Consider the following 24374-nt stretch of genomic DNA (forward strand, 5'->3'; position numbering starts at 1 on the left):
CGCAGAGTACCGACTCCTGCGAGTCCCCTACTACTCGCAGAGTAACGAGTTCTAACGAGTAGATTCGCCCATCCCTACTGGATAGACGTCCTTCAAGGAACTACTCTTTTAACAGTTTATCTTCCTCCTTCACACTGTCAGGATCAACTTGCTTAACTGCTCGCAGCGCCTCCTGCAGGTTGAGAGCATAGTTCCTTATACTGTCCTGCGCCTTCTGTTTACAACCAAAGAACCTCATCTTGATTTCAGCTGCAGTGCGGGTGTCAAAGGTGCTTCTCAGCTTGGCCAGGATCTTTGCAACAGTCTCTTTATCAATGTCCTGCCAGGCTTTCACTTATCTCTGCGCTGCACCCGTTAGCTGTCCAATCAGGATATCCACTTACTGGCTTTCAGACAGAGGGTATACTTTAAACAAATTGCACAGTCTCTCTTTAAATTCACTCAGGGTATGTGACTCACCCGAGTACTGCGGTAGCCAGGCCGCTCCCAGAAGGTAGGGCATAGACAGCGGCATTATGGGGACCGCTGCAGCGGGCGCTATCCTTGCGGCGCTGCTGGGTTGGCGACGGCGTCCGCCGCTACATTGCTGCTTGGCACAGACATTCTCCTCCCCCCTAGTTGACGTTAGCCAGGGCCGGGGGTTGTGTGAGTTTACCGGTGGCCGCTTCACAGGCCCGACACTCCGGGCTGTTGGCCTCAGCTCCTCCCCTTCTCGCGCTGTCCTCTCTTCCCGCGCAACACTTTGCTTCTTCGTGCTCTGCGGCAGGCTCCGCCCATGAAGGCCTGCCCCTTTTTCTTCCCTCGCGCGCCAAGCAGCGCGGCAATGGCGGCAATTGGCGCTAATTTCACACACAGTCTTTTACACAAGCACAGTCTATGGCACACAGGACCCGGGGGGGTACCGGGCTCCATAATCCTGTTCGTGACGCCAAATTGGGTCGCCCTCCCAGGGCTGTGGGGTACTCGGTACCGGGCCGGTATCAATGGGATGTGTCACAGCAGCGGGGACCCAGTCCGTGGCCCTGGGTGCCCAAGTAATGGGGGAATGTAATGATTTGAATGAATAGTTCATGACGCCACCTGTGGTGCTCGGCAAGGGAGGTGTTAAGCCGACGCTGCATGCAGATCCACTGGGACTGATGGTATGTTGCAGCAAAGATGTAAAAGCTCCCCACAGGTGAAGCTGTAGTCCCAGGGCAGTGTAGGTGTGGTTGGCATGGGGATGTAGCTGTGCCAGAAAGGCAGGAAGCAGACAAGACACAGCGGGGTGCAATTTCTGTACCTTTACTTGATAAATGCAGTCCAGGGTCCTGGTTACAGATGGTACCGGCGCAAGCTAGCCTGGAAGCAACACAGGAATTCTCTCTCAGCAGATGGGCTGTGCAGTCTCCTTCCAAGCGCTTACTTAAGGGATCTCCAGTACTGAGTTACACTGAAGTTCCTCCTGTCAGATGTTCCCAAGAACTCTACTTGTACGGCAGACAACTGTAGCCTTTTCCAGGGACTCCTCACTCCTAAGTCCCGGCTCACTATCCATGTTGATGTTGTGCCCTCAAGTCTTAGATGGGAGTATTGCATTTACAGCCTTCTACTCCTCTGGTGTCTGCTGTAGGACCATCAGTGTCCATACAGCCGTGGAGATCAGGCTCCAGTTCATGCGCTCTTACGGGAGATGAGCTCTTCCTCTCAGCTCTATCTCAGCGCTCCTTCCACACGTCTGCACACTTCACCCTCCGCAGACTAACTGACCACTCCTTCCTCTTGGCCCTCAGAGAGCACTCCTCCCCTCAATTCCGGTTCAGAGCCCCCCTGCTAGCTTGGAGTAGAACTGTGTTGCATGCATAGATTGACTGCGAGAGAGACCCGTCATTGCCTCCAAGCCTGGCATTACCCTCCCTGGAGGAAGGCAAAGCCACTGTGGCGACCTTACTCCTGGGGGCGCCACATGTACCTCTCCAGGGTCCATACAAAACCCATTGACAGAAAGGATGAACCCCATAAAGGGCAGCTCTTGGACACAAAATGAACACTTCTCAGGTTTAGCAAACAGAAAGTTCTCGCGTAGCCTATGAAAAACTGCACGTAAATGACCAATGTGAGATTCTTTGTCAGATGAAAATACAAGAATTTCATCTAGATATACCACCATAAAGCTCCCAGTAAAGTCAGAAAATACATCATTAATGAAATTTTGAAAAACTACTGGCGCATTTGAGAGACCAAAGAGCATGATCAAATTTTCAAATAAACCCTCAGAGGTGAGAAATGCGGTTTCCACTCATCCCCCTACCGAATACGGATAAGATTATACGCTCCCCTGAGATCCAGCTTGGAAAACCACTTAGCCCCAGATTGTTGGTTGCAAAGATCTGGAATAAGCGAGAGAGGGTAGGTATTTCTCACCGTAATTTTATTTAGTTCCCGAAAATCGAAGCAAGGGTGTAAACTACCATCTTTCTTTTTGAACAAAAAAATCCAGAAGCCACAGGAAAGACAGAGGGAAAGATGTGACCTTTGAGTAAACTTTCAGAGATATATAGTGGTACGTTCCGGGCCGGAAAGATTGTACAAACGGGCCTTGGGCAATTTAGCACCCAGAATAAGATTAATGGTACAATCATAGGGGCGATGTGGTGGCAAGACCTCAGCCTCTTATTTGGAAAACACGTCCTTAAAATCTTTCAGGTACTCCCGAATACCCTCCAGATTAACGGAAGACACAAGAACAGCAGAAAGACAATCATTTGAACAATTAGGAGCCCATTTCACAATATCCCGAGATTCCCAGTCAATAACAGGATTATGCAACTGTAACCAGGGGAATCCCAACACCAGTCCCGCTGGAAGATTATCCAGAACATGAAATTCCTTCCTGATGCATGGAACCCACCTTGTGGAGAAACTCCTCAGAGACAAACTTAACAATATTTTTAACCAGCGGTGTCTTAACAATGGCAATGATATGGATTGGTTTTTCAAGACTAACTGTCACTATCTTACTCTTAGACACAAAGCTCGAGTCAGTGAAGTTCATGGATGACCCACAGTCCACAAAAGCTGAAGTAGGTGTGTAGCCATCCACACAACAAAGTTCCACCTCCAGCAAAATCTTTTGAAATGAGGAGAAAGGTACCTGAGAGTCTGGGTGACCTCCTTGGCAATCACCAAGACTTAGGCGTTTCCCAGCAACTTGTTAGTCGGTGGGCAAGAGGGGCAGTCCTTTTTCCAATATCCCGGACATCCACAATAAAAACATAATCTCCCTTCACGTTGTTGCTTCCTCTCCTTCTCCTTGAGGTTAGTGGTCCTAACCTCCATAAGTTCCGTGTATGGCCTCATTTCGGATTTAGCAGGATGTAAAGGAGCCTCTAGCTGAATTACTCCTCTCTCCCGCAGCCTCCGATCCATACGAATCGCCTGAGTCATCGCCTCTTCAAAGGAGCTGGGTGGCGGATGGAGAGCCAGAGCATCCTTAAGATGATCCGACAGTCCTCTCCTGAACTGACATCTTAGCTCAGAGTCGTTCCTGGACACTTCGGTGGACCACCGTCTAAACTGTGAACAATACCATTCGGCAGTGAGTTTACCCTGGGAGAGACCAATGATTGTGTCCTCTGCTACTCTGACCCGGTCTGGTTCATCATAAATCATTCATAAAGCCTCAAAGAACCTATCCACAGACACACATTTAGGGGCAGTAGCAGGTAAAGAAAAAGCCCAAGTTTGAAGACCCTCCCAGAGTAAAGAAATAATTATCCCCACCCATTGACTCTCATCACCTGAGGATCTGGGTCTAAGGGTACCGTTGCACTTAGCGATGCACCAGCGATCCCGACAGTGATATGGATCGCTGGTGCATTGCTAAGTGGTCGCTAGTGAGCTGCCACACAGGCAAATCTCACCAGCGACATCGCTGGGGTCGGGGGGTCGCTACTTACCTGTCAGACACGGCGATCGTGACGTCCTCCCGCCCGCGTCCACGCGCCGCTCGTCGGCGCCACAGGAAGCCCAGCAGGAAGCGCCCAATGAGAAATGATCCAGGATCTTCTCGCACGACCAGCGATAATCAGCGGGGGAGCCGGTCGGAGGTAAGTATCACATGTAGCGATATCGCTAGCAATATCGCTGCTACGTCACAAAATCGGTGACGTTACAGCGATATTGCTAGCGATATCGCAGTGTGTAACGGGGGCTTTAGGGAAGAAAGCAGCTTACAACTCTCTCTGAATGTACGGAACTTCTCTTTTTCTCCGGAAAAAGTATCTGAGAGCCTGACCGTAGGTTCAGGAGAGTGTAAAAAGACATCCATGGGGTCCGAGTGCTTACAGGCTGATTGTGTCATTGAACCCTGAAAAGACTTAACTGTCTCCATGAGTTCCCTCTGGAGTTGATTATGGGAAGTGGCCAGAGCTCTGTGTTCCACACAAATCCTGCATCATTTGCGTCAAATTAGACATCAGAAGAAAACTCTGAAAAACTCTGAAAAACTTTGAAACTCAGCTGGTAAGAGTGATTACTAAATGGATAGGTATATATAAAGGATTTCAACAGAACATTACACTGACCTTGAGAAAGACACATCACTGTGTCGATACGCGTGGGTTTGGGGGTCCCATGTAACCTACCCGGTAGCTTGTTCATCCTCAGAAACCAGGTGATATCACGCTAGGGAAAGGGATTTGTTAATGTATGTTTATTTGTGTTGGCAACATGATAAGCATTCAATTTTCTATTCTTGGCATACGTAGAATTTCTATGTAACCATAGTAGTTATTGATAATATGGTATTTTTGATCCAAGGTCATGATTGTCATTACAATTGATTTGATAGACCCTAGGTTATGGTAACTAGCAGATACCTGGCACTATACTGAATGGTTGGCCTTGGGACCCATAGTATTTAACTATTTATCAAAATGACCCATTGTCTTTGTTTTGTTATTAGTGTCTGGTTGTTCAGACTTTTTAATTGTTTTTAAACAAAGTGTCTGTTTGTTGTGTCCATTAATAAAATTGATACTTTTTGTTTATCATATCTTTGTGGTGATCCCTATTTGTGTGCATATACTTTCTTTTCTTCATGTGTTTTCATGTTTATCCATTTATATGCACTAGGTGATCCCACCTAAATTGACATTGTGGTTGGTGCCCGTTTATTCTATATCTTGTCAGAAATTAGACATCAGATTCGCAAGGGTACGAAGCGAATCCATAAAGAACAAGAAAAAAAAACCTGTCTAGGGCCAGTTATAATGTCACGCTGCAGCACTGCAGATAAATGCAAACTCCACTAGATGGCAGCAGAATGGAGAGGGGGCTGAAATCCAGCTCAGAGCAGACCAGCAGAACTGCAGCGAGGCTACCACCAGGTGACAGCAGAATAGTCTGACAAGCCAGATCGATACCAGAGAATAGCATAGTTCCAAGGGGAATCCCAAACAGGGTCAGAGGAGTGCCAAAAGGTCAGTACCAGTCCGTAGCAGATGTACCAGAAGGAAGAGACAGAATCACATCAGAGCCAAAGCACAGTTGGGTACCGGGGAATCCAAACACACAGGGACACACAGAGTTGAGATGGGTAGGAGAGGAGTGCACAGACACAGCCAAAGTCAGCTAAACACAGCAGGACAAATCAGGGTTTCACCAGAGCAAGCTACACGCACTGTAGGCAGAAAATATAACTCACACTACCTGCAGGATGCAGCACAGGGAAATAGCAGACCCGACACTGGAACGAGGCAGAGAAAATTAACCCCTGACATGACCAGACCGGTAAAGGAGAGACAAGACCCAAAACCCGGTCTGGATCATGACACCCTGCAGCCAATCAGTAGCCACTGATCACCTGTTGCCTTTACAATTTTACCTGAACGGAAGAGCAGTGGTTATATCTGCAGACTGGCAGGCTAAGAGCACAAGTAAATATAGATTTTTTTAATTTATGCAACATATTAGCGCCATGAGGTTTTGGCCAGTAATTGACAACTCGTTAAACCCCTTCACTCCCACAGCCTGTTTCCACCTTCCTAACCAAGCCAAATTTTACAATTCTGACCAGTGTCACTTTATGTGGTAATAACTATGGAACGCTTCTTCTGGCAGTTAGTGCCGTGTGTCAGCTGTCAGAATCAGCTTACACCCGGTGGTGATCACCCGCATGTAAGGAGGAAGACTGGGCTGCGGGTGCCTGCACCAGGCCGGGTCCGAAACTGTTGAGACTGCGACCCATGTTGCCTGGGGGAAGGAAGGACTGGACAGGCCCCATGACCTGGAAAGTGGAGGCGTGACTAAGCCGGGCGGTGAGGGAAAAGCACGCAAAGCAGCAGTTAGTTTCCAGTCGTCTGTGAGAGCGCAGCAGTATGTGCAGCGTACTCTGCATCCAGTGCAGCAGCGGCGAGACGTGGCTTACCCGCACGCTCCAGCAGGACAATGACTGAGGAGAGCGCCGCACGCCCAGATAAACGGCGGGCAGCGCTTGTACAGAGAAGTGTGGGCCGGCTACAGGACACTGAGATTCGGTTCCCTCTGCTGACCAGCATGCCTCAGCCCACGCTTGGTACAGGGACTCCTGCAGCTTCCTTCACTTTGTCTGCAGGCTTATGGACTAGGGGCTCAGCGGGCAGAACTGGAGACCACCCGTTGCCGCCAGAAGTTGGAATGTTAACAGAGGACCCCATTTGAGGATTCTACGCCAGCCGTTGCTGGTACTACAACCCCCGTCGGACTGTGTACTAAGGAGGGTCAGGCAGGAGTCACGATAAGTGCCGTTTAAATCTCAGACTGTCACATTAATACCCATTATTCCCTTAATTCCTGTTTACTTTTTATTAACTCCCTGTGAGGAGATTATTTGCAACCTTACTTTTAAATTAAACCATATTGTTACATCGCATTGTTCTGCAATCCCTGCGTACTGCATCTCAGCACCTGCTTAGACGCACACAACCTCCTGTGCGCGGGCGATCGCCATGACGTATATATGCTGCTTTAATTGGGAAGTACTTCTCGACCAGTACATACACTGCAAATGTTGTGAAGGGGATAATGTCACAAAATATAATCTAAATCCTTGTTAACATGTTTATTTTTTCCATACAGATCTGAACCTTTAAAGCATTTTTTTTTTTCAAATCTGCAGCACGACAATTTTTTCAGTATTTTTGCAGCATTTTTCATTCATTCAATTTTGTGGGAAAAAAACGCAATTAAAAGCCCTTGAAAAATAAACTGATAAAAGCAGTTAATGCATGAAGCGTTTTTCCTGCCAACACTCAAGTTTTTACAGCAAAAAAATCTGTTCCAAAATCTAAACGTGTGCACATACCCTAAGCCAGTATTTATAAAGTTGTCTTGACACATGATGGATCATATTTATCACTGCGATTATGTCATTTTGAAGGTGCACAGAAAATATGGTGAAGTTCAGAAGTCAAATTTTGTAGCTCATGCTAAAGAATGTGACACACTTAAAGGGAACCTGTCATGTCCCCAAACACTATTAACGTGGAGATATGGGGTAAATCTGCAGGTTACTAGCATTCTAAATCTGTCCAGTCACCCCACTGAAAGCCCGGCTACCGGAGGGAAATTAACTTTATTCCTCCTGTCAGTCTATGGCTTTTAGTCACAGAGACATGGCCGACAGTTTCAGTCACTGTTCAGTATAGAGTGAGCGGCGGCTGAAAACACACCACGGCAATGCCTGCTTGCCGGCTCTGTACTCAAGAGCTGCACTAACACACTGCAAAGACGGCTGTCAATCACAGTACTGGGGCGTGCTTACTTATCCTGATCAGTGACTGCAGCCGCGCTGGGAAGCCTGTATGACTGAAAGCCGGAGGCAGCCGGAAGGAAAAATAACATTTATTTCAGTGCGGAGACTGGGCAGATTTAGAACGCTAATAACTTGCAGATTAACCCCATATCTGCAGGTTAACAGTGATTGGGGACATGACAGGGTGCCTTTCAAGACAATCCTAAAAGAAACAGTCAAATCAGCTTTTCTAAATCTGTACATATTGAAAATATGAGGATACAATTACATGTGATTAACAGAGTAACCTTAACCCCTTACCTACAACGGACGTAATATTCCGTCCATGTGACCCTGGACCTAATTACCATGGACGGAATATTACATCCCAGCGATCAGCGGCGCCCATGTGGTGAGCGCCGCTGATCGCGGCCGGGTGTCAGCTGATTATCACAGCTGACACCCGGCACAATGTGTCAGGGGTGGTCACGGACCGCCCCCGACACGTTAACCCCTTGTACACCGCGATCAAACGCGATCGCGGTGTACCGGGGGTTAAAGGGAAGCATCGGCAGGGAGGGGTCTCCCTCCGTGCTTCCCTGAGCCCCCCACAGCAGCGCAATGTGCAGCGCTGCTGCGGGGGTCTCTTTCCCTACAGGCCCCCGGATCCAAGATGGCGACGGGGGCCTGTAGGGAGCTGACTTCCTCACTGCCTGCAAAGCGCAGGCATGAGGAAGTCTGCAGAACTGCCTGTGACAGATTAAAAAATAAAAATAAAAAACGAAGCAAAAAATAATGATTTATTATCATACCACCGAACAAAAAGTGCAATAACGCGCGATCAAAAAGACGCATATAAATATCCATGGTACCGCTGAAAACGACATCTTGTCCTGCAAAAAACGAGCCGCCATACAGCATCATCCGCAAAAAAATAAAAAAGTTATAGCTCGCAGAATAAAGCGATACAAAAATAATTATTTTTTATATAAAATTGTTTTCATTGCAAAAAACCGACAAAACATAAAAAAAGACCTAAATGAGGTATCGCTGTAACTGTACTGACCCGAAGAATAAAGCCGCTTTATCAATTTTACCGCACGCAGAACGGTGTAAACGCACCCCCCCAAAAGAAATTCATGAAACGCCGGTTTTTGTTAATTCTGCTTCCCAAATATCGGAATAAAAAGCGATCAAAAAATGTCACATGCCCGAAAATGGTATCAATAAAAATGTCAACTCGTCCTGCAAAAAATAAGACCTCACATGACTCAGTGGGTCAAAATACGGAAAAATTATAGCTCACAATATGTGGTGATGTAAAAACTATTTTTACAATAAAAAGCGTCTTTTAGCGTGCGACAGCTGCCAAACATAAAAATCGCCATAAATAGTAAGTCAAACCCCCCGTTATCACCCCCTTAGTTAGGGAAAAATAATAAAACTAAAAGAAAATGTATTTATTTCCATTTTCCCATTAGGGCTAGGGTTAGGGCTAGGGTTAGGGCTAGGGGTGTGTTGGGGTTAGGGTTGGAGTTATAATTGTGGGGTTTCCACTGTTTGGGCACATCAGGCGCTCTCCAAATGCAACATGGCGTCTGATCTCAATTCCAGCCAATTCTGCGTTGAAAAAGTCAAATGGTGCTCCTTCCCTTCCAAGCTCTGCCATGCGCCCAAACAGTTACCCCCACATATGGGGTATCAGCCTACTCAGGACAAATTACAAAACAACTTTTGGGGTCCAATTTCTCCTGTTACCCTTAGGAAAATAAAAAATTGGGGGCAAAAATATCATTTTTGTGGAAAAAAATGATTTTTTTATTTTCACGGCTAGGCGTTATAAACTTCTGTGAAGCACTTGGGGGTTCAAAGTGCTCACCACACATCTAGATAAGTTCCGTGGGGGGTCTAGTTTCCAAAATGGGGTCACTTGTGGGGAGTTTCAATAGTTTAGGTACATCAGGGGCTCTCCAAACGCACATGACACCCGCAGATCAATCCGTCAAAGTCTGCATTCCAAAACGTCACTACTTCCCTTCCGAGCCCCGAAATGTGCCCATACAGTAGTTTTCTCCCACATATGAGGTATCAGCGTACTCAGGACAAATTGGACAACAACTTTTGAGGTCCAATTTCTCCTGTTACCCTTGGGAAAATAAAAAAATTGGAGACTAATTGATCATGTTTGTGGAAAAAATACGATTTTTTTTATTTTCATGCCTGGGCATTATAAACTTCTGTGAAGCCCTTGGGGGTTCAAAGTGCTCACCACACATCTAGATAAGTTCCTCAGGGGGTCTAGTTTCCAAAATGGTGTCATTTGTGGGGGGTTTCTACTGTTTTGGTACATCAGGGGCTTTCCAAACGCGACATGGTGTCCGATCTCAATTCCAGCCAAAAACGTCAAATGGTGCTGCTTCCCTTCCGAGCTCTGCCATGCGCCCAAATAGTGGTTTACCCACACATGTGGGGTATCAGCGCACTCAGGATTAATTGCACAATATCTTTTAGGGTCCTGTTACTCTTGGAAAAATAAAAATTGGGGGTGAAAAGATCATTTTTGTTGAAAAAATATGATTTTTTAATTGTACCGCTGTACGTTATAAACTTCTGTGAAGCCCTTGTGGGTTCAAAGTTCTCACCACATATCTAGATAAGTTCCTTGGGGGGTCTAGTTTCCAAAATGGGGTCACTTGTAGGGGGTTTCCACTGTTTAGGTACATCAGGGGCTCTCCAAACGCGACATGGCGTCCGATCTGAATTCCAGACAATTCTGCATTGAAAAAGTCAAACGGCGCTCCTTCCCTACTGAGGTCTGCCATGCGCCGAAACAGTGGTTCCCCACCACATATCAGGTATCAGCGTACTCAGGACAAATTGCACATTAACTTTTGCAGTCCAACTTCTCCTGTTACCCTTGGTAAAATAAAGAAAATTGAACCTGAACTATTTTTTTGTGAAAAAAAGTTAAATGTTCATTTTTTTTTTTAAATATTCAAAAAACTTCTTGAATGTGGTTTTAAGCACCATAAGGGGTTCAGTTTTTAGAATGGTGTCGCTTTGGGGTATTTTCTATCATATAGACCCCTCAAAGTGGCTTCAAATGTGATGTGGTCCGTAAAAATAAAATGGTGTTGCAAAAATGAGAAATCGCTGGTCAATTTTTAACCCTTATAACTTCCTAACAAAACAAAACTTTGGTTCCAAAATTGTGCTGATGTAAAGTAAACATGTGGGAAATGTTATTTATTAAGTTTTTTTTGTGCTGTATCGCTGTGATTTAAGGGCATAAAAATTCAAAGTTGGAAAATTGCAAAATTTTCAAAATTTTCGCCAAATTTCCATTTTTTTCACAAATAAACGCAAGTTATTTGAATGAAATTTTACCACTAACATGAAGTACAATAGGTCACGAGAAAACAATGTCAGAATCACCGGGATCCATGGAAGCGTTTCAGAGTTATTACCTCATAAAGGGACAGTAGTCAGAATTGTAAAAATTGGCCCGGGAGTTAACGTGCAAACCACCCTTGGTAGTGAAGGGGTTAATGAGTTCAGAAATGCAGAGATGTACAACATTTTTATTTCTGTCAAGTTCTGTTTGAATCTCAGAGAAACAAAAATTGGGGCATGAACCACTGAGCGCCATATTATCACATGGAGCCATCACATGGAGGAGCATAGGACAGATAAGCAGCGGATGTTTGTCTCCCCATCTGGCTCTGGGCAATAACACCTTCAGTAGGAAGGATTGTCAGAGATTTTGGGAGAGTTGGTAAAGATGGTTTCCATAAAGGTATCAAATTGGTCAGCATGGTGATTAACACTGTAGTTTTGCAGAGCTGGGGTATTGGGTTCAAATCCCTCCAAGGACAACATCTGCAAGGAGTTTGTACGTTCTCCCCATGTTTGCATGGGTTTCCTCCGAGTTCTGTGGTTTCCTCCCACATTCCAAAGACATACTGATAGGAAATTTAGATTGTGAGCCCATCGGGGACAGCGCCAATAATGTCTGTAAAAAGCTGCGGAATATGATGGTGCTGTATGAGAAAAGCATAATAAATAATATTGCATGTGATTATAAATTCCCAAAAACAAGAATAGTTGACTAATGACTGCACAGAAGTTCTGACACCATGAAGGGCGGTTATTGATATTAGAGGCAAATATCCTGTATTTTACTGATTTTAAAAGCCATCCATAATGTCATGTCAGGACTTACTGCTTCATATATTCTTACTGCGGTATTGTATATGAACCCTGGCAACAGCTGCTGTAACTGTAATCGATGCAGAAGATAAAGAGAAAGAAAAAATGTATAGCTAGAGGCTAGGAAATAACTTCTGTAAATTGTAAGGAGACAAGCTTTCAAGAATGAGATCATGCTAGGAGTATTTTTTTCCTTATATATTTGGAAATAGAAGCTGAGAAACCATAGTATACACAATGTATGTAGTACAATATATCTACCGTGTTACCAGTGACAGAACTGAAGAAGTGTGATGGCAATTTTGATTGAGCACCAGGTTACGTATGGTATAGTGTTAGGATTGGGTCACCGAGGAGGAAAGCAAGACCAAGCTAAGCCACAGAAAGCCAGAGAGGTTGGTAACTAAGCGGATTGCAGACCCCTGATCCTATCCACACAACTAGCAGTAGCCGTGGAGCGTACCTATGATGATCCTAGACGCCTCGACACAGCTGGAGAACTAAATAAGCCTAAAGCAAGAAAGGGGAAATCTAAACTGCCCCAGAGCAGACCCCAAAGGAATAGCTAGCCCCCAAACATATATTGTCGGTGAGACGAGACGAAAACACAAACGCAGGTAGGAAAATAGACTGAGCAAATGATGGGACCCACACTAACTTGAAAGGACAGGAAAGGAAAGACTGTCTTCAATCACGCAAAAAACCCTGCAAAAAAATGCCCAACACGTCTGATAGAAAAATACTGAAGTCACTAGACTTCGCCCACTATATCAGCACTCTGGTATATTCTGAAAGCAGAGCAAAAAGAGACCAATCTAATAAGGGACAAACACAAACTGGCACAAACAGTAACATAAGGATGGAAATTCAGCACAGCCCCAGCCGGGGCTGGCTGACCACACAAAACTGAAATAGACAAAACCAAATCAAATGTGAACAATAGCAAAAGAACACTTAGCTTGAGACCTCAGGAGGCAGGAAAAATCACCAGCAGGAATAGAGGGAGTAGGCTGTCTTAAATCCAGTTAGAAACTCCAGATCTCCAGTCATCCTCCTCATTATCAGGTGGCAGGCCTCTGTTAATTAGATCAGCACCATTACCTCCAGTAACCACCAGAGGGAGCCTGGAAAGAGAACTCGTGACCCCTCTGACAATATAACCAGCTCCAGTACCTTCACTAGTAACCAGAGGTAGGCCAGAAAGCGAATTCACAACAGTAGAGTTTTTCCATTATGTTAACCCAAGAACATTGCATACTTTCCTCAAGATAGAGAGCACAACATATGTGAAGGCTATGGTGATCTTTCTTACTCGTACAACCTGGACCCTTGAGATAGCCCCATGGTGGTAAAGTGTCAATTAAGTTGGGCCAAGTCAGACACGCATGAATACTCATAAACTACCTAAAGGAGATCTATACTACTTTTAAAGAAGATCTGTCAGTCCTCTGGACATGCCCATCTCAATAAATACTTGTATTTCTCATAAAACATGATGGAGCCTCTTATGTTATACATTTTTTATTTGATATCCCTTCTTTACTCCTATTAGAAGTTTAAGAATGATTGCACAACTGGATGTTACTATTCTTCTTGTCATGGGGTGTGTCCCTGCACAATATCAGTCTATCAGCTCTGATTGGATAGTGTAATGTGTGTAGGTACACACCCCCAACTGGTAACACCCAATTTGTTCATACATTTCCAGGAAGTCTAGCAAACGAACAAATGGGCAGTCCTAATAACACATGTTCCAGAATTGTAATTGACTCAGTGCCCTAGTGTTTCTCAAGCCAAGACACACAGCAAACTCTATAGCCATGCCCAGAACCTTAGTTTGCAAATGACAACAGGATCAGTATTCTTGGTGAACACCCTTCTGAATTTGGGGAGCTCATAACAAGATTTACTCCCTAGTTATGTGATATAATAGGGAGGCATGAGAGAGTAGCTGTAAGTGAAAGCAGAAAGACAGGTAACAGCCTGCTACTGCCACCTAGAGGTTGATCAGTTACAGTGCTGTGCAAATTAATTGGGACACAGCAATTTTTTAAGTAAAATCTTAAGTTGGCTACCAGTCAGTGATTCAAACCAGTTTTAACTGCTTTGAACAGGTGTGAGTGCCTGTTCAAAGCAGTTAAAACTGGTTTGAATCACTGACTGGTAACCAACTTACGATTTTACTTAAAAAATTGCTTTGTCCCAATTAATTTGCACAGCACTGTATATATTCAGTCACCCCTGCACCTGTTAAACAGGACCTGTACCTGGTGTCAGTGCTTCTGCTTTTCTGATTCTGTTATTTTTTAAATGTTTTTGTGCCTTTTTGTTCCTGAGATATGGCACACTACTACCTGTATGTAAATCTAGTCTTGTTAGCCAAATGGACATGGTTCTTAACTCTTGTTTGCAGGCATCTTCATGACAATCACACCCCTACTAGGACTAGATTTACCTACAAGGAAGAGGAGGACATATTTCAGGAAGAGAGAGATGCAGGAACCAAAAAAACAACACCGGGTTCTGGAGAAGAGCAGCATTTAGATCACAAAAAATATTTATAATGATTACTTGTTATTAGTTATTGGTTAGTGATGGTCCTCTTGAAGACCATTTGCTGACCCCTTGAATTTGGCATTTTAATCATGGAGATTATGTGCATGTAGTCATACTGTGAGTAAAAGTTGTATGGTACCAGCTGCAGCCGCTCATTGGCTGTGCAGCTCTGTGCTTTTATTGGCTGTCAGGCTGCAATTGGCCTGACGCAATGGCTGCTCTGTGTGCACAGGACCTGTGATGAGGTCACAGGAGGGGAGGAGTCAGGGGTCACATGATCAGGCGCCTCTGTGTATGCAGGACTCTGCTGTGCTGGTTGTCATGGTGTTGGATGGGGGTAATACATAGGGTTACAAATTCTTGTTTCCAAAAATCGATAGCACACATGAACATACTGTAAGGAACTTTGTAATTTATCTTATCACATAAATCTGCCTCTTTTTCTTCTAGGTCTGATCATTCATTCCCAAAATTCTCAATTATCAGGTAAAATCTATATTCAGTGAAGATAGACTTTCCCCTTACTGAGCCAAGAGATAGAATCTTATCATTGACAACTGTTATGTAGAGGTGAGAGTAGAGGAGGAGGGAGGAGCAGGAGGCAGAGCTCCTCTCCTCCCTGATCTACATAGAATTTTATCAGTAGTAAAGGCCATCTTCTACCCCAGTAATGTAACAATCTGTCTTCACTGAAAACAGATTTTACCTGATAATTGAGAATTTTCAAAATGATTAATCAGACCTGGCGGAGAAAAAAAACAGATTTTTTTTATAAGATATAGTACAAAGTTGCTTGATTTCTTGCGTATTATTGGTTTATGAAATAAAAATTAAATCAACATGTATGCTTTAAGCCTATTTTTTTGGGTATCCTTGATCCTCTATGAAATCAGATGCACAGTAGGAGCAGTTGATTTTTTTTCTCCTGATTTATTGTTGGATTACCGTATTAGTATGAGGTCTAAGGGGTAAGGTTTCTCCTTGTGGAGAGAGACATACCAGCTCGGGCTTCTCAAGGTAAGGAGGCTTATTCGCCATGCAATGCTCCTCTGGGAAACCTTACCCCTTAGACCTCAGTCCAGAGCCTCTCAAGTAGCCATATCAGTTCTCATACTTTGCACTGACGAGAGCCAATAGCCCGAAACACCGTGTCTGCAAATTGAGATTCTGATTTGGCTTTTATCCTAAGTCATATTACAAGACTCGTTAAAGGGTTGATTGTGACTTGTAGGATTGCTACTACCAACAGGTGGCGCTATAGAGTTCAAGTCCTCTTTCTCTCTGAAGAGGCAATTTGCGTATTAGTATGCTATGCTGTGTGCAACTAGTGAGCAGGTTGATTAACTGTCTACACACACACAGCACAAATCTCTAAGTCTAAAAGAAGAATAATGCTTCTGTGTGACATGAGTGATGACATTTAACATAATATCTGCTAATATTTTGGTTTCTAATTCCTTAATTATAAGAACCTTACTGTTTCTACATTCTGGGTAACTTCTTTTTATATTTTATAGACAGGAAATCTGTCAAGCAATGTGAATACCTGTATACATGCCAAAGAAAAATGTCTAAAGGAGATGTGTTTGCACCTAGATGTCATGTTGATTAATGCCAGCATTCATTAGAAATGGCCTGAAGTAACCTTCAATGAAAAAAGGTCACTGCTGAAAAGATTATTCAGTTCTGTACCCACCCTTCATACCCACCTACCTAATCAAGTTTTACTGGCATGGGAAGGTTAATGAACTATCTCTTCTCATTTACTTCTAGGTAAGGACTAACCGAGGTTTTCTTACCAACAAGATGGGACTTCTTTCCTTCCTCCGACAACGTCTTCGACCATCATGTCTGTTCTTGGCACTTCTGGTCATGGTACTTGTATGCCCAGGTGAGTATGGCAGCTTACTAATATACAGGGTTCACTTGCTTAATTTATTTTCAAAGGTTCAATGTACAAATTTCCAGAAAATTATAAAACTTGATGTCAGGTGCTCTATAGAGAAAGTTTATACCAATAAGTAAAGTGAAGATGCTGTAATTGTATTGTGAATATTTTCTACCAACACAGAAACAACCACACAAAATATACACAAATGAATTTATTTATTAGAACACAAATTTGGTTTTTGGGTTTTACTAGAGAAAAACAAATTCTCCTTTACTATCAAAAGTCCAAATTCTAGGTAAATTGCTTGCAAGACTTTAGATATAGTGAAAAACAGTAAGATAGTGATCTGCCTTATATATCAAATCTTTGATTCCTACAGCGTAGATCTTAATATTCAAGAATATGACTTTTCATTCATGATGCAGTGTAGAAATTACATTGCTGGATGTTAGTAGAGATAAACCAAAGGTCACCATTTATTCCCCTTCTTCCGAATTGAGTAATAATTCCATATTGGACAACTCCATATTTCCATGTGTTCTTGTCAGTCAAATATTTCAGATATAGTTGTGATTTACTGAGTATCCTGACAGGTCCCCCTCATGAAAGATGCCTCAGTTAGGTGTTACTTTTATGATCTGGACAACGTTGTGCTATTATTGTTGTCTATGGAGAATCTCTAGGCTTGTTCTAGAGCTGCAAGTAATATATAGCACTATCTGTTACTTATGTATATACCATACGAAGTAAAGACCACTCTAAAATGAGCCATTATAATATCCCGGAGTACTACAAATGACAAAGTGTTCTTTCACATGGGCACATAAATCGTCCAGTCTATTGGCACTCGTTCACATCTATTTAAATATTTAAGAATCATGAAGTTTTCATAGAATCGATTGTGCAAAGTTTGGTTTCTTGTTCCTCCTACAATTTCTATTCTAAGAAATAGGTAAATGCCTAATTACACAAGTATCCAAGAAGTATCATTTCTCCTTTCACACTTTGCACTGACGAGGGGCAGTACCCCGAAACACAGTGTCTGCAAATTGGGATTCTGGCTTGGCTTTTATCCTAAGTCATGTGACAAGGCTCGTTAAAAGGTCAACATTGACTCTTAGGATTGCTACTTCCAATAGGTGGCACTAGAGTTCTAGTCCTCTTCCTCTCTGAAGAGACAATTTGCATAATTAATTACACAAGGAAATGAGGTGATGACAAATAATTGCATAAAAGATGCAATCAATGACAAATGCTCAGTGATCGAGTGACAATGCATTTGTACATGTTTATACAAGGCAATGATTGTGAATGATCATATGTAGCGATTATTGCAATGTGTAAATGGTCATTACTATACCATACATATACTACTATAGCATATAATATAGTATATAATACTACTGTATACTCTGTGGGGTTTGCTGGCAAAACTGGTCTTACATAAAAATGCCGCTCAAAATAGGGGGCAGCTGTCATCTATTAAAAATATATCAGTATTTTTTAGCACTGCATGATGGGAAGAGAAGAGAAACTACTAACCAGACTCCTCTAGTGGCAGGACCCCTTCTGGGAAAATATAGGTTGAGGGATAAAACTTAACATGCCAACCTTTTTTCCTTAACATTGTCTGTCAGTCAAGAGTTGAGATGGCCTCTATATACGTAAAATAGTTTGTGAAAATAATCAGGCTTGGCTGGCTTTGTTCTAATGTGTATCTTACCGGGAGTATACCACCTAAAGAGCTTGCAAGATACTTACAGGAGAAGACAATGTATTTCTTTTGCAACAGTCTATTATTTGGAAGCACATTCAAGAACGGAACAATCTATGTAAAGCTAAACTTGTTTCCTTATCATCTAGAATATACTTGAAAAGTGAAGAATTTGATCCTCAGATTTACCAAGATTACCAAGAGTGGTGTCATTCATAAATTTATGAAAGCACCACTCCAACATTTAATTTTTATTTCAGCGTTAGAGTGGTGCAACTAATGTACGTTCCATGACCTTAGTAATATAAGTATAAACTGTGGTCTTCAGCTGTTCGCAGTGCTGTAGTGGTCCAGATCCGCCATCATGTGACCCATTACTTTTGACTGACCAGAAATCAGAGGTAACAGTCACAAGCCCTCAATATAAGTCTATTTGATCCTTGTTCTGATTCTCATAGACTTAGACTGAGTAGTGACTTCTAGATCGCAGGTCACAACCTGCACAAGACCACGTCAATAACAGAAGAAAACAGCAGCTGGTAAGTATATTACTAGGGGAAGGAAACGTATGATAATGATACCACTCCAGTGGTAAAATAAAAAAACACTGGATTAGTGCTTTAGGCTAGTTTCACATTTGCGGACAGAGGGCTGCGGACTTCCTCTGTGAAGCCCCGCCCATGCTGCGCCTCCTCCAGTCAGCTCCGCCTATTTCTGCATGCGGCTTAATGCGCCCTGCATACCCTATCTTTAACATTGGGTATGCAGGCCGTGCCGCAGTATGTGGATCCCGCCGCATGCGTCATTTTGATGATGCGGGGCCCGCATAAAATTCCAACATGATGCGTTGTACACGGGTCGCCGCACCGTCAAAACGACGCATGCGGCATCTGCATACTGCGGCGTGGCCTGCATACTCAATATTAAAGATAAGGTACACAGGCTGCATAAAGCTGCATTCAGAAATAGGCGGAGCTGACCGAAGGAGGCATGGCAGGGGCGGGGCTTCACGGAGGAAGTCCTCAGCTCTCCGTCCGCAAATGTGAAACCAGCCTTAAACAAACAAGGAACTGGAAGAAGTCCCTCAGATCTTCTTAGTGGCATCATGTTTTGTTTTTTTATAGATGGAAGATGCCAGAGGGTGGTAACCGTGGTGAAGCTGCTGCACCATAACACCCTGGCACTTTACAAAAAATTGTGCCCCAGTCTGCTGTCTAGTGTAGGGTGCATTACATTCACTTGCAGACAGCAGACCTCCGCTGTGTTCAATTCTCCATATTGAGTAACAGCCACGTACGATTCAGGGGACACAAACTTTGTTTCGACACTGTTTACTGGACAGTTTAAGGACATCAGATTATAGCATGAAGTATTGGGCACAGCCTCCTCCATTTCTTGTTTTTGTAATACAGTACATTTTTCACTTTACTTTCTGTTTTTCCTGAACTACACTGAAGAGAGCAAAAGGGTAACAATGTTTTGAAGTTGTGACTTTCAGGCTCCATATCTCACCATCCACTACTACATCGAACGTGACACTACCATCATTTTACAGACAATCATCTTGGCTATCAAATACATAAATTTGACTTGCAACTATTTTGCATATGATTATTTATGCAGATTATTTTACATGTCATTTCATTGTCTTTTTTTGCTCCTAAAAAATTTTTTTTTTTAATTTTTATTATTTTGTTAATATTTTGGAATTCCACCTGTGACAACACAGCATTTAATCTTAATTATCCAAACATCTATTTTCAGTAAGCCAGGAGACATTTACTGTTATCTTTATGTTGACTTCTTGAAGGTTGAATTGATATTTGCAAATTGATGAATGAATGCAGGTTAACCTTATCACCAATTGCCCTTGACATCAATAAACAATGCATACGTTTGGGGTAGTCAGAATATGGACCCACCAGTCACCTGAGCCCCATGGATACATTTGGGAAAGCCAGGATTGGGACCCACCAGTCATCTGGCTCCATGGAGATGTTTGGAGAAGCCAGGCTGTGACCCTCCGGTCACCAGGACTTGTATCTCAATGGACTGTCAGACTCCTAAGCTTGTCGTTACCTCCTCTTGTGCATGCCACAGGAGGGCATAGTCAGCACTGGAAGCTCTGAAGTCACAGCTGCTTTTATTCCAGTGAGTCAGCAGAAGAGTGAGACTCTGTAATTTGCACCATTTTGGGTATTTTGCTAGTACTGTTCTATGTGTTATCTGCCTGTTTTGTGGTTTAGTAAAGTATTGCCACACTGTTTTACCCTCACCCTGTGTTGTTTGAGTACTATTATGCCCATGGTAAAAGGAGAGTGGGCGTTTGGTAGAATGAGCCCTGGTCCATGCAGTTTTGGACTAAAGCAATCGCTGACCCCGCTTGTCTCCAAACCACCTTTGGCTTTCAACATTGCCTGAATCCTTCTGGGCATTGTTTTGATCAGATTCAAACATGTTTCAACTGAAATCTGATCCCAGGTCTCTTCTACACATTTCCAAAGTTGGTGCATACTGGTCGACTCACTTGGGTATGTATACAGATTTTTCTACAACTCTACCCACAAATTGGGTTGAAGTCTGGGGAATGTGTCGGCCAAACCAGCACCTCTAGTTCATTGTCATTGAACCATTTATTTGCCAATCTCAACATATGCTTAATGCTGTTGAACTGCTGGAAAATGATGTCCTCTTCATATCAATGTAACACCCCTTTAGGGCTACCACTGTACCCTGGGTGTTATGGAGGGTCTCACCTCTTTTGTACGCAGTGGCTCCACCCGAATCTCGATTGGAGCTCTGTCTCTGGGCTGCAGAAGGACAGTTATCTTCTGCCAGGGGCTGATTCGGGAAACCCCTGCCACAGCTCAGTACACACTCAGGAAGCAGGAGTAAAACAGTTTAACAGATTTATTGCTATAAAGCAGAATTGAGGTGGGTTTAAAGGAATAAACATAAAAGTCATATACACGTCACCGTCTAATTAAACTCCATCCCTGCAAATATAACGTGGCAAAGTCCCCCTCTTCTGTATTTACTTAGTACAAACATTGGGGCCCAGTTTCCACGGATGTTGGCGCGCAAAGTAACAATCGTGGGTGCACTTAGATGAACATTGATGTCAATAGTTTATGTTGCCTTGTACTCACTGTAAATAGCGCTGATAGAACCACAAGTCTCATAAGGGCACTCACTGTGTCTCTAATGACCAGAGGATTCTTTGGACCCCAGCTGGGGGCTGCAGGATTTAGACCTTTTTCCGATGGGAGTGCCGGCCGGACTCTCTGGATCTTTTCTCTCTCCATCAACACAGGTATCTCCGGGGGGTCCCCCACACTCTGCAACTTAGGGGAATCAAGATCCTCACCGCTCTGTCCCTCATAACCAGCAGCAGCCACGTTCTCTCTCCTGTGCACATTTCCTTTCACTTCCTCCACAGCGTCCTCCCCAAAGTCCCTCCTCCTCCCTTCTTCTATCATCTCACTGGAACAAGGATCCCTGGGAATTGTAGTCTTCTGCCACTCAGGAGAAAAACGATTAGTGTCTGTAGGTCCCTGTTTAACAGCCACTGAAAAACTCTTCTTAGAGTGTGTAAGCTCCAGCATGCCGGTAGATGCTCTGACAGTTCCCTGTGCAGGTGTTACATTCTCCCCCTGGTGAGTCATTGAAAGTGTCCCATCACGATATGAGGACTCACCACCTGAAACATGAAGGGGGGTTAGAGCATCCTGACTAACATCAAATTTACATGCACACAAACCACCACCTGGACACATGGGAGATACCGAAAAATAGGGCCAAACAGAATTTGAATTTCCTGAGCACATGGGAGATACTGGGAAATAAGGCCAAACAGAATTGGAATTAGAGGGTATCAGCCTAGGGACCTCAGTGGTATGTCCCATTCTATCATAGGTCAACATCATGGGGGGCCTAACGTCCCGTTTGGGACGAGTGTGTATCGAGGGGGCCCCCTCCTCAACCCCCGACTCTTGTCTCTCCAAGACGGGCTCCTCCAGATGGACCTCTTCATTCAACAAATGTCCTACTTCTGGACTCTCCCCGAATTGTGGACAGAGTGCATTAGCCTCCTGACAAATGTCCTTTGTTCGTGTTTCCATTTCAGGAGTCTGATTTTCAAGGCCCGAGCCTGTGGGGCATGGGTCCTCGGTCCATCTTTAGCTCCATTGACCGTCGGTTTCCCATTCATCCCCAGACTCGCTGTCACTTCCTCCTGAGGCAACCCCAAGCTGGGGTGGTGGTTCATCCCTACGACTCCTCCTATTGCACAAAGGGGTGGTACGACCTCCTTGAATTGACAATGGTGGTAAAGGGATGTTCTTTCCCACAGGCAACAGATGGTGTCGATGATAGGTTTTGACAGCTCCGTCCGCTTTCTCAGGCTTTACTCTGTAGGCTGGGACACCAGGCAGCTTCTCCATCACCACATAAGGGTCAGGACACCACCGATCAGAAAGCTTGTGCTTCCCAGGAAGGCCCAAAAGTTGGATAAGGACTCTATCTCCAGGCAGTAAAACTTGTTCTCGAACTCTACAGTCATAGCGAGTCTTATTGCGCCTCCCTGACGACCCAGAGGCCTGTTCTGCCAATCTGTAAGCTTTTTTCAAATCTTCTTGTAGCTGGGACACATATTTTAAGTAGGTAGTCCCATTGAAGTTGTCAAAGGATGTCCCAAAACTGATATCCACTGGTAGCCGAGCTTGTCTTCCAAACATGAGGAAGTAAGGTGAGTATCCCGTTGACTCATTTGTGGTGCAATTGTAGGCATGAACCAACTGACTCACATGCCTGCTCCAGTGTCCTTTCTTCCTGGGATCTAATGTGCCCAACATGTTCAAAAGGGTAAGATTGAACCTCTCAGGTTGAGGGTCCCCTTGGGGGTGATAGGGGGTGGTTCTGGATTTCTTGATCCCACAGATGGCGCATAGCTCCTTGATTAGTCTACTTTCAAAATCTCTTCCTTGATCGGTATGGATGTGGGCTGGCAGCCCATAATGCACAAAGAACTTCTCCCATAGGGTTTTTGCCACAGTAATTGCCCTTTGATCTTTAGTGGGGTAAGCTTGGGCATATCGGGTGAAATGATCAGTGACCACTAACACCTTACTGACATTACTTTCATCAGGCTCGATGGAGAGGAAATCAATGCACACTAGCTCAAGTGGGCCATCACTGGTAATGTTCACTAGGGGGGCGGTTCTCAAAGGCAAAGTTTTTCTCACACACCGGGAGCATGATTTGCAGTATTCTTCTATATCCGCTTCCATCCGAGGCCAGTAAAATCGATCGGCCACAAGACCCGTGGTCTTTTTGATGCCAAGATGTCCATGATCATCATGCAGGAACTTCATCACCATCCTCTGAAATCGGGTGGGTAACACCAGCTGTCTACAAACTCCTCCCTTCTGGCGCTTTGCCTCCCGGTATAGTAGTCCATTTCTTACTACTAGCGACTCTAGCTGCCGAGTCAGCAGGACACACTCCTCTGTTCTCAATGCATTCTTCTCGGGCCTCAAGCCCCTCTTAACCCACAATGGGACTACCCCCACCGACCGATCCTCCTGCTGCGCCGTTCTAACTTGATTACGAGTCAGTTGAGGAAGAGAATCTGGGGTCACATTTGTCACTTTGCAGTACAACGGGAGCGCTTTACTGGTTGCTCCCAAGAATTCAGCACAGCATTGCATAGGGAGGGCATTAGTTTGATGTCTATGGCACAGAGTCTTCACCTCCGAGGCAGGGACCTCTATCCATCCTCCCTCCTCTTCCTCAATTAAGGGTTCCCTAGGCAGGTGAGAAAGGGTGTCTGCATCAATGTTACTGATCCCTGGTCGATACTTTAAGCTGAAATCGTACAAAGAGAGTGCGGCAAGCCATCGGTGCCCCGTGGCATCCAATTTTGCTGTGGTTCTCATGTAGGTTAATGGATTGTTGTCAGTATGAACCACGAAATGTACCCCATAGAGGTAGTCATGCAGCGTCTTCACTACAGCCCATTTCAGAGCCAGAAACTCCAGTTTGTGAGCTGGGTAGTTGCGTTCACTAGGAGTCAATCCTTGACTAATGTAGTAAACGGGACGCAGATAGCCATCATGGTCCTGGTAGAGAACCCCTCCTAGTCCATCAAGAGAAGCATCCACATGTAACACATATGGTTTACTGGGGTCTGCATAGGCCAACACTGGAGTTTGGGTCAAACATGACTTCAGTTTCTCAAATGCCTCATCGCA

General features: G+C 44.2%; 1 protein-coding gene across 2 annotated transcripts in view; it reads left to right on the forward strand.

The window, feature by feature from the left end:
• The window catches only part of ECRG4 (ECRG4 augurin precursor), a 179718-nt gene that overhangs the window by 132586 nt on the left and 22758 nt on the right, over window positions 1-24374 (forward strand). For both annotated transcript variants that reach the window (XM_073590477.1, XM_073590478.1), the window contains one exon: window positions 16292-16409. In XM_073590477.1, the coding sequence (XP_073446578.1) occupies window positions 16325-16409 (85 nt within the window). In that variant the 5' untranslated portion in view covers window positions 16292-16324. The remainder of the gene's footprint in view (window positions 1-16291; window positions 16410-24374) is intronic.

The sequence above is a fragment of the Dendrobates tinctorius genome, unplaced genomic scaffold, assembly GCF_039654945.1.
Source record: "Dendrobates tinctorius isolate UK_male_01 unplaced genomic scaffold, ASM3965494v1 ptg000117l, whole genome shotgun sequence".
Taxonomy (NCBI): Eukaryota; Metazoa; Chordata; class Amphibia; order Anura; family Dendrobatidae; genus Dendrobates; species Dendrobates tinctorius.